The 11,376-nt window shown below is 40.9% G+C and overlaps 1 protein-coding gene across 1 annotated transcript in view; it reads left to right on the top strand.

Annotated features, from left to right (window-relative positions):
• Positions 1–11,376, top strand: part of Edc3 (enhancer of mRNA decapping 3) — a 44,385-nt gene that overhangs the window by 5,138 nt on the left and 27,871 nt on the right. Inside the window, exons 2-3 of the mRNA XM_008836500.2 lie at positions 3,196–3,377; positions 8,713–9,032. Coding sequence (XP_008834722.1) covers positions 3,214–3,377; positions 8,713–9,032 — 484 coding nt within the window. The 5' untranslated portion in view covers positions 3,196–3,213. The remainder of the gene's footprint in view (positions 1–3,195; positions 3,378–8,712; positions 9,033–11,376) is intronic.

Below are 11,376 nucleotides of genomic sequence, written 5' to 3'. Positions count from 1 at the left end.
TCCCTGTGCTCTTTCTCTGACTGCTTGTCATTGGTATATAGAAAGGCTACAGACTTTTGTAGGTTAATTTTGTAACCTGCCTCTTTACTGAACGTGTTAATCATTTCTAGGAGTTTTCTGGTGGAATTTTTAGCCTCTCTTAGATGTCATTTCATCTGCAAAAAGGGATAATTTGATCTCTTCTTTTCCAATTATTACTCCTTTAATTTCCTGCTCTTGTCTTATTGCTGTTGCAAGAGTTTCAAGCACTATGTTAAAGAGAAGTGGAGATAGTGGACAGCCTGTCTGGTTCCTGATTGCCAGTGATGTAGCTCAGTAGTAGAACTTTTCTAGCAGCCAGCAGGAGGCTCTGGATTTGATCCCCAGCATTATCCTCCTCCCATCTCTGTAGTTTCTGTATGTCTCTCCCCCATCTCTTTGTAGTTTCTGTATATCTCCCCCCATCTCCTACCCAGCTTTAAAGTAAATTTTTAAAAAATAAAATGTTTTTATTTTTTTTTTAATGTGTATGAGTGTATTGCCTGCATGTTTTATAAGTGCACACATATGGTATAATCCTCTTGGGAGCCAGAAGATAGGGTTGGACTCCCCTGAAACTAGAGTTACAGAGGTTGTTAGCTGCCATGGGGGTGCTGGGAACCACACTCAGTTTCTCTGCAAGAGCAGCCAATGTTCTTAACCACCAAGTCATCTCTCCAGCTCCTAATGTTTTTGTTCTTTGAGAAATTCCTGCAGTGTATTGGTCATCTTTACTGCCTACTGCTCCACCCCCCCATATCCATCCCCCAACTTAGTGTCCTTTAATTTTTTTAAATTTATGTGTATGCATGTATTGCGTGCATGTAGGTAAGTGTACCCCTGTTGTGCAGTGCCCATGGAGGTCAGAAGAAGCCGTTGGATCCCTGGGACTGGAGTTACGGACAATTGTTAGCTGCCGTGTGGGTGCTGGGATTCGAACCCGGGTCTTCTGCTAGAACAACTAGTGTTCTTAACTGCTGAGCCATCTCTCCAGCCCCTTTTCCTTAATTTTTAAAAATGAACCCACTGAATCCAATTTGTGCTTCCCATATAGTCATGGGTGTAGGGCCATCCATGGAAGCATAGTGGACCTACCAGAGGCCACACTTTTAAAGAAAACTGGAACCCCCCCCTTTTTGGGGGGTTCTTTTTGAGACAGGGTCTCCCTATAGCCCCAGCTGGCTTGGAACTCATTATGTAGACCAGGCTGGCCTTGAACTCACAGAGATCTACCTGCCTCTGCCTCCCAAGTGCTGGGATTAAAGGTGTGGGCCACTATACCCAGACCCCCTTCCCCTTTTTTAAAACCACCATCATGGAAGTTTGTAACATTGAAAACTCATCTGATCTCAAATTTTTATAAGTATGTTATTACTGCAGCTCTGTGATGGGTATGTGAGATTTATTTGCTGTTCTCTGTATTTTTGTATGTTTAAAATTTTTCTGTAGTAAATTGTGGGGAAAAAATCCTTTGGATGAAGTTGCTGATGCACTTTTTTTTTTTTTTTCTTCTTGAGACAGGGTTTCCTTAAATGGTGAAAACTTGTAAAATCTTCTTTTTAATGGGTGTTGTAGCCATAAATTTTCTCTTACACACTATTTTAAGCCTATCTCACAAATGTTGATAAGTTAAGTTTTTGTTAGCAAGTTCATAACAATTTCCTAACTTCTTTTTGAGTTCTTCTTTGACTTGTAGTCTATTTAGACATATCTTGCTTAATTTCCAAATATTTGGGAATATCCTAAAATCATATTATTATCAATTTCAAATTTAATTCTGTTGTGGGCAGAAAATGTACTGTGGTTTTGGTCCTTTGAAATTTATGGATACTTAAGGTTCAATATTGTTGGTGACCATTTCATGTGGAGTTGAATGTATATTCTGTAGGTTTTAGTTGAAGTATTCTGTAGTGTCTTCAGTTGACTTTTTTAAAAAAGTCATTTTGTGTGTATGTATTGAATGTGATGTGTGTGTGTGTGTGTGTGTGCATGTGTGTGCAGGTGCTTGTGCATCTGCAGAAGCCAGAAGATGTCAGGTATCCTGTTTATCATGCTCCACCTTATTCCCTTCAGACAAGATTTCTCACTGATCCTAGAGCTAGGCTGATGACCAGCAAGACCCAGTGATCTGCTTGTCTTCCCCTCCCCCCAGCAATTGGGTTATAGATCCATAGTGCTTCCCCATATAAGGACATGTTTGGACAGCAAGTGCTCTTACCCACTGAGCTGTCTCTTCAGCCTGTCAACTGATTTTTCTTGACAACATGATGTCTTCTGTTCAGCTTTACTTGAACCAGAACTTATGCATGCTACTAAGCAAGTCCTCTACTATTGAACTACATCCCCAGCCCTCTCTTTTTGGGGGGGTTGGGGGTCTTTTTGAGACAGGGTCTCCCTGTTGCCCAAGCTAGTCTGGAACTCTCTATGTAGACCAAACTGGCTTTGAACTCACAAAGACCTGCCTGCCTCTGCCTCCCAAGTGCTGGAATTAAAGGCATGGGCCATCACGGCTCCAGCCCTCTCTTTTTGAAAGGTTTTGCACTATTATCATCTGAAATGCATATACTTTAAAACAACTACAAGATCTTTGTTTGTATGTATATATCAGTATTGCTCATTCGTATGCTTGCTCTTGCTGACAAAGGTTTTTTTTTAATTATTTAAAATATTTTTACTTTATGTGTATGACTGTTGCTAGCATGTATGTAAATGCACCACATGTGTGCCTGGTGCTCTAGGAAGCCAGAAGAGGGCTTCTAGATCCCCTGGAACTAGAGTTATAGGAGGTTGTTAGCCACCATGTGGATGCTGAGAACAGAACATGGATCCTCTGCAAGAGCAGCCAGTGTTCTTAAGCACTAAGCCATCTCTCCAGCCCCCAAGATTGTTTTTTGTTTGTTTTTGTTTTTTGAGACAGTCTCACATTGTAGCCCTGGCTGACCTGGAACTCTGTAGACCAGGCTGGCCTCAACTCAGCAATCCACCTACCACTGCCTCCCAAGTACTGTGATTGAAGGCATGTGCCACCACACAGTCTCTGACAGTTTTTTTAAGCTTTATTACCATAGTGTCAGACTGTATCAAGTGATACTTAGTACAGAGCCTGATGTAATACTTGTTGAATTTAATTTAAAAATTGTTCTTTAAGGTACACTGAATGCTTCCCTCTCTTCACAGTGGTTTCACGTCTGAAACATGGCTATGGATTGGCTGGGCAGTATTGTGTCCATCAACTGTGGAGATAGCTTGGGTGTCTATCAAGGAAGAGTGTCAGCAGTGGATCAGGTCAGCCAGACCATTTCTCTCACCCGGCCTTTCCATAATGGAGTGAAGTGTCTTGTGCCTGAAGTCACCTTCAGGTGAGTGCTCTGACTGATTATCTTCCAAAGCCAGCCTGGTGGTCTGTGGTGCTGGAAGTAAGGTCTGATTAACAGCATGTCCTCCCTCCCTCCCTCCCTCCCTCTCTCCCTCTCTCCCTTCCTTCCTTATAACAGGGTCTCACTGTGTAGCTCTGGTTGGCCTGGAACTTGTTATGTAGACTAGGCTAGCCTTGAATTCAGAGTAGCTTGTCTCTGTTTCCTGTGTGCTGGGATTAAAAGCGTGCAATACCATGCCTAGCTGCAGCATTTTCTTGGAGTCTCTTTTGAGTTGAGTCTTGTCAGGTAAGAGATTTCATAGTCTTAGGTTTTAGAGTCTGTCTGCTGTTCTCAGCAGAGGCTTTGTGTTATAATACATTTTCAACCAAAGATTCAGGGTTTATAAAACCTGTTTCTTACCTCTGTTAGGTGCACAATCTTACTTGAATTCAGCATAGCTTTTTCTTTTATGGTTTCAGATTGTTATGGTTTGTATTTTGTGCTTTTCTGCATCAAAGACCCTTACTAATTTTTTCTCCCAACATAAATGTGTCTTTGTAGATTTGTATAATTTATATCCAGAAGCAAGCACACTGTAGCCAGTTAGGGGAACTTTTTTTCTTACTGTTTGCCAGTGTCCTTATTGTTCACTTGTGTCCTCACACTTCTCTTTTCATCAGTTTGGCAGTCAGTTTTCTATACTTACGCACCAAAAAAGAGATTGTCAGGTGACAGCATCCTTGTCACATGTCCTTGCACAACCTTTCCTATGAATGTACCTATTCTTCTTTTTTTAATTTTATTATTATTTTTTTTATTTTATGTGTACGAGTGTATTGCCTGCATGTATGTGAGTGCATCCGTGTTGTGCAATGCCGCGGAGATCAGAAGAGGGCTTCGGATTCCCCTGGAACTGTAGTTAAGGACGGTTCATAGCCGCCATGTGGGCGCTGGGAGTTGAATCTGAGTCCTCTGCAAGAGCAGTCAGTGCTCTTAACTGCTGAGCCATCTCTCCAGCCCCCCTATTCTTTTTTAGCTTTTTATTCTTAATTATGTGTATGTGTATGTGGCTTGGGGGCGGGGGGTGTCTGTATGTATATGCACATGAACACAGTTGTCCTTAGAGACCAGAAAAGCATTGCCTCCTGTGATAGCTAATCTTGATTGTCAGTTTGACACATGTGGGGAGAGGGAACCTCTTGAGGCATTTTCTCCATCAGATTGGCTATAGACCTGTCTGGAGAATTTTCTTAATCACTAATTGATGTAGGAGGCCCTAGCCCATTGAGTAGTACCATCCCTGGGCTAGTGGGCCTGTGCTATATAAGAAAGGGAGCTGAGCAGAAGCAGGGGAATCAAACCTAAAAGCAACATTCCTCCTTGGTTTATGCTTCAGTTCCTGCTCTGCTTCCTTGGATGATGGACTGTAACCTGTAAGCCAAATAAACCCTTTCCTCCCCAGAGTTAGGTTTATTACAGCAACAGTGAAGCAAGCTAGAATAGATCTGGAGCTGGAGTTACAGGTGGTTGTGGGCTACCCAGTGTTGGAACCCAGCTTGGGGCTAGTGCTCTTAACTGTTGAGCCATTTCTTCAGACCCAGCTGTACCTAATCTTTTTTAAAAATTTATTTGTATTTTTTATGTGTATGAATGTTTTGCTTGCATGTGTGTATTTGTGTCATGCAATGCTGGTGGCGGCCAGAAGAGGGCGTTAGATCCCCCTGGAACTGGAGTTACCAATGGATGTTAACTGCCATGTGGGTGCCAGAACAGAACCTGGGTCCTCTGTAAGAGCAGGCAGTGCACTTAACCTAAGCCGTCTCTCTAGCCCCAAGTTTACCTGTTTGGTCTCTGGAAATTATCCTTCTGTCAGAGCTGGCCTTTTCATTTGTGCTTGGGATGCCTTGTCTGTCTGCTTCCTTTTGACCTCACTTTATCTCTTCTGTGTCTTCACTATTAGCCTTTGTAATGCCTCTTTATATTCTCCCATCTAGGCCTTTCTCATAGGAAAAACGTGCTTCCTCTCTTTGCTTTTGCCACTAAATGCTGCCCTATCATTTCCCTTCCCTTTGTATCTGCAATCCTTAAGATAAAATAATCTGCCTTTATTTACTGTAGCCTCATTCTCTAGGCCTTCATTTGTTTTTCTTCTATCATCCAGGATTAGCTATTACCAAGCTTGTTAATAACTTAGTTGCTAAATTAAGTGGCAGTGTCTCAAATCTAATCTCATTGAATGCTTGCTAACTTTGGTAGTGCCCCTTTCCTTGGTGTGTTCAACTTGCCTTCAAGATTCTTCAGGCTTTAACATTGGTTAATTCAGGGTTCTATCTTTGATTTTTTTCTTAATCTTCAGATCAGAGTTTCTTAAACTTTTTCTACTCACCTTTTTTTCCCTCAGACATTTTTTTTTCAGAGATCTGTTGTGTTTTAATTATTTTTAAAAATATTTTATTATTTTTATTTTATGTGTATGCATGCATTGCCTGCATGTATGCAAGCACCCGTGCCATGCAATGCCCTCAGAGGACAGAAGAGGGCGTCGGATCCCCTGGAACTGGAGTTACTGTTGTTAGCTGCCATGTGGGTGCTGGAATTTGAACCTAGGTCTTCTACAAGAACAGCCAGTGTTCTTAACCACTGAGCCATTTCTCCAGCCCCTCCCTCAGACATTTTTAAGCAATTGTAGGATATATAGGTATAGAAAATAGATATACAAATAAACATCAATAATAAATCATAAAGAAACTTACTTTAAAACAATTCTTTGTTATATATGTAATTTTACCACATTTGCATACTAACAAGATAGGTTTACTTATTTATTTTTACATCAATAATTAAATCTTGACTGAATATGTAGTACATGGAGCATCTTCACTGTTTTTTAGAGTTAATTGATATTTTAGATTTGATAATTGCTAAAATATGAATTTCACTTCATAAATATGTACGTATGTAGTACAAAATGGTTTAGAAGTATATTTAGGGCCATTTCATTAGATTCTTGAAAATTCTCTCCTAATCCTAAGCAAAAATTCATTTAACTTTTTTTTTTTTCCTTGGTCTTTTTGACACAGGGTCTTCCTGTAGCCCCAGCTGGTTTGGAAGTCGATTTTTAGACCATACTGGCCTTGAACTCAGAAATCCACCTGCCTCTGCCTCGTGAGTGCTGGGATTAAACTGGGATTAAAGGCATGCACCATCCCCCCCCCCCCCATCCCAGTTAACTCTTTTTTAATGAAACTCAGTCACTAAGTCAAACAGCAAATTTAGAATCAAACTTCTAGCACAATGCAATCCAAAGATATAATTTGATACTTTATTTACAGTGACAACAAGAAAATATTGGAAGTCTTTGTTTCCATAATGAAACTATGTTTTTACAAGTGGAACACTTCATATCTATAGTAGAACCACTGCAATTCATAGCACAACAGTCTTGAATCTGAGCCAAGTTGTTTCAGGCAGTGATTATTGGTGATGAATGGCATGATGGTATGCTGGCATGCACAGTGCACAGTGTGCATGTTGTGTGCACAGACACCTTGGATTCATTGCTTATTTGATTTTGAATTCATTTTTGGTCAATACATATTAAGAAATCTTACTGTCACCCAATTTTTCACAACCCCACATTCAATTATGTGACACTGTATGGATCCATAATCCACAGTTTAAGAATCTGGGCCCATGTAATTTTATATGCACTTTTTTATACTTTAATAAGAACTCAAATCCTTGTCTTCAGTTTAAGTCCATTGTCTGAGCTATAGACACTTGGTCTACTGGTCTTTTACACTTGGATATACCAGGAGAGGTAATCATTCTGTTTATATGCGGATTACTTTTTCCAGAAATCTAGCCATATTGTTGACTAATAGCACCCTTCATTGAAGTTAGCTTTAGGAATTGGGCCAATGAGATGGCTCAGCAGGTAAAGGTGTTGGCAGTAAGCCTGACACCCTGAGTTTGATCCCCAGAACCCACATGGGTAGAAGGAGAGAACCATCTTCTGCACATTGTTCTCTACCTTCACATGTGCACTGTGGCATGCCCCTCCCCCCTAATAAATGAATCAGTGTAAAGAGAAAATTTTTTGGACTTTAGGAATCATAATAAACTCTTCTTTCTCTTCAATCCTCATGTTCATTTAATCACTAAAATGCATGTATTCAAAATGTCTCCCTTTTGTTACTGTCTTGGTCCTTGTTTTTTCTCTTCTTTCTTTCCTTCTTTTTCCTCTTACCATCTTTACCTGTATGATTTTTGTCTGCATGTATGTAAGTGTGCCACATGTACACTGGCCATGGAGGCCAGTAGACATCACATTCCCTGGAATTGGAGTTATAGGTAGTTGTTAGCCACCATTGTGGGTGCTGGGAACTGAGCCAGTGCTTTTAACCAGCCAGTGCTCTTAGCAGTTGAGCCATCCCTCCAACTCCCTGGTCCATGTTTTTTCATTTCTTGCCTGGACCTAACTGGTGCCTTCTCTCCCCAGCCTCTCTCCCACACCCTCCCTCTTTCTCCAGGAGTGCTCTGTGTAGCCCTGTAGTCTTGGCTGGCTTGGAACTCATTATGTAAACCAACCTTGTCTCAAACTTATGATTCACCTGCCTATATGTCCCAAATGTAGGGTTATAGGCATGAGCCACCATGCCCTGCTAGAGAAAAACCCATTGTGCTCATGATCTGGCCCCTGGTTACCTGGCTGTACCTTATTTCCTGATGGCCTTCCACAAACATTTTTCCCTTTTGTAACACTGTAGGTAGCATTTGCAGTTAATCCTGTATGCCACATTGTCACACCTTCTCAGTCTCTTAGCCTCTGCCTGAGATGCTTTTCTCCCTACTTACACTGTACTCTGCTTGACTCTTACCTTCTCCCACCATATCCTAGACATAGCTTAAATAGTCCACATACTGTACAAACTTAAGATGTTTTGTTTGGGGGCTCTATAGTTCATTATGCATATCTCTGTTATTGTATTTAACACTTTTGATTGGTTATGTGTCTGTTCTACTGACCAGACTGCGTTGCTTTTATGTCCTGCTCCTAGCCAGGGACTTAACCATATCCATTCTAGAGAATGCCTATTGAATGGGCAAATGAGTAAGGGGGAGGGGGGTTGCTGTTAAATGCCAGCGCTGTATGAGCTGAATGTTGGTGACTGAGCCTTGTCTTTAAATGTTCTGCCATATAGCCTGGTTTTTGCCTCTGGTAACTCACTGAAGTGCAATTCTGCAGGGGTGACTGTTTTCTGTTAATCCCAGTTTTATCCTTACCACTTTTCTATTGCTGTTATACATTTGAGACTTGGATTCTTGTCTATTTCAGGGCAGGTGATATTACAGAATTAAAAATTCTGGAGATACCAGGTCCTGGAGACAACCAGAATTTTGGAGACTTTCATCAAACAGAATTAGGCCCTTCTGGCGTTTCCTACCAAGTGGGTATAAGTCAAAATGGTACAAGCAAGGTGGCCAAGAAGCCAGCTTCTTCGAGCAGTGCCCCTCAGAATATCCCTAAGAGGACAGATGTGAAGAGTCAGGATGTTGCCATTTCTCCTCAGCAGCAACAATGCTCAAAGAGCTATGTGGACAGGCACATGGACTCCTTGAGTCAGTCCAAAAGCTTCCGTCGTCGACACAACTCCTGTAAGTATAGTCAAGTTGCTATTTATTTTTAACCTGTTGCTCTTAATAAAAAAGATTGCTGGCCAAGCTTCACAGAAATAAAGCATGTTTCTGTCATTCTAGAACTAGTCCCTTAAGATGTCAAGAAAAAGAAAATGAGTTATTAAGAGGTTTTTCCAGAGCTTCTTGCCTACTTCTATCACTTCCCTTCCTTCAGGAAAAGTTAGGGATCTGCCCAGTGTTGATGTTTTAAATCTGATTTTTTTTCACAATGATTGCATTATTATTTTTTATGTATATGAGTGTATTGTCTGAATGTATGCAAGTGCACACGTATCATGCAATGCCTGCAGAAGTCAGAAGAGGGTGTCAGATTACCCTGGAACTGGAGTTAGGATGGTTGTTAGGCACGATGTGGGTGCTGGGAATCGGAACCCGGGTCCTCTGCAAGAACAGCCAATGCTCTTAACTGCTGAGTCATCTCTCCAGCCCCTAAATCTGATATTGATGGTGTCTGAGTTAATTCTATCTACTTGGGCTGTCCTAGGAAATTCTTAAGTATGTCTGTTATTTGACTTCTGTTCTTAGAGCGGAAGAGACTAATATAGACATCTCTGTGATCTTTCATTTCTGACAAATTGATCATTTTACTTGTTACAGTGCTTAGAATTGAACTCAGAGCTTTATGCGTGCTAGGCAAACAGTCTATCACAAGCTATATCCCTAACCCAAACGGCTAATTTTTTATTTTTTTGAAATTAAATGTATTTATTTATGTGTATGTGTATGGGTACAAGCATGCCATGGTACATCTGAGTAGGTCAAAGGACAACTTAATGAGAATCAGTTCTTTCTTTCCACTGTGTGAGTTAATGGGGCTAAAACCAAGTGGTCTGGCTTGGAGGCAAGCACCTTTACCTGCTAAGCTGTCTCACTGCCTGCCTGCCTGGCCCCCTGCCCCCCCGCCCCCCCCCACGACTAATCCAAATTTGCTGTATTTACTGTCCCTACCAGAACACAGAACATCAAGGAGAGCGTGTATTGGTATATATTGCTCCTCAGTTCTCTTTCATAATAATAGATTATTGAATGCTATTTGCTGATTACAAACCATAGATGGGTCACTAGAACCTTAATGTTTTTTAACATATTCTCTAGAGTTATGTGGTGGTTGTGAACCATCACAAATTTGTGTTCCTTAAATCTTTTGTGTTCCTTAAATGAATATGAATGGTCTTTTTTTTTTTTTTTTTTTTTTTTTTAAGCAGGGTCTCCCTGTAGCCCCAGCTGTCTTAGAACTCACTATGTAGACCAGGCTGGCCTGAACTTACAGAGATCCACCCGCCTCTGCCTCCCAAGTGCTGGGACTACAGATGTGTGCCACCATGCCTGGCTCATGAATGGTCTTTTAAAAAATTACTTCTAGATAATAAACTATTGTAATGTTTACTTGAATTTCATACCCAGACATAGTGGCAGAATGTATTAGGCATTTTAAATGTGTATTCACTAACTTATAGAAGCTCATAAGTGAGAATTATGCTATGGCATAACCTTCTAAAAGGCAGAATTTTAAATGAGATACTTCTTTCTGGAACCCCCATATAGAGTTTATTACAGAAAATTCCAGGTCCTTGTAGCACCTCAGATTGGTCCCAGTGTGCATTGCAATGAGGTTTTAATGTGCTTCTCAAATTCTAGTTTGTGCTGTGACATTTGTGTCAGGGCTAATTTTTTGTTGTTGTTGTTGTTGTTGTTTTTTTGTTTTGGTCTTTTTGAGACAGGGTCTCCCTGTAGCCCCAGCTGTCCTGGAACTCACTATGTGCCTACTTCACCCAAAAGGAAAGTATAACCAAAGATTAAAGGGGATCAGTATAATTCTTTAAAAGTCCATGTGTATACCTAAAGGCTACATAACAAGAAACAATCTAGACAGGAGATATCTTCCTTTTAGTTGTTGGCCAGGGTGGCCCAAGAGACTCCCAGACAGTAACCCAGCATAGAACTGGGAAAATGAACAGCAGATCCCAGTCTTATCTAAAGGAATGTTGGCAACTGATTGCTGCTAGATGAGGAAGAGCTGATCTTTCTAAAACAAGGAACTCTAGATAGGCTGGCTAGATTGAGTGGCTGGTCTTGCACTGGGGAACAGCTGGGGGCACTGACAATACAGTGGACAGTAACAGGGATGACAGAGTATATGGGCTTCAGTGGTGGGGGAGAGGCTATGGGAGGGTACCATTTGGGAAGTGGGTATAAAGATGAATAAGATTGTTTGGGATGTTCTATATGAAATACAAAAAAAAAATCAATAAGAAAAAAAAGTGCTTACTTCAAGTGAAAAGATAACAATAAAAAAGTTCTA

Source organism: Nannospalax galili, unplaced genomic scaffold (assembly GCF_000622305.1).
Source record: "Nannospalax galili isolate Female #2095 unplaced genomic scaffold, S.galili_v1.0 scaffold54, whole genome shotgun sequence".
In the NCBI taxonomy this organism is placed as follows: Eukaryota; Metazoa; Chordata; class Mammalia; order Rodentia; family Spalacidae; genus Nannospalax; species Nannospalax galili.
This window is presented reverse-complemented; position numbering and strand designations above follow the sequence as displayed.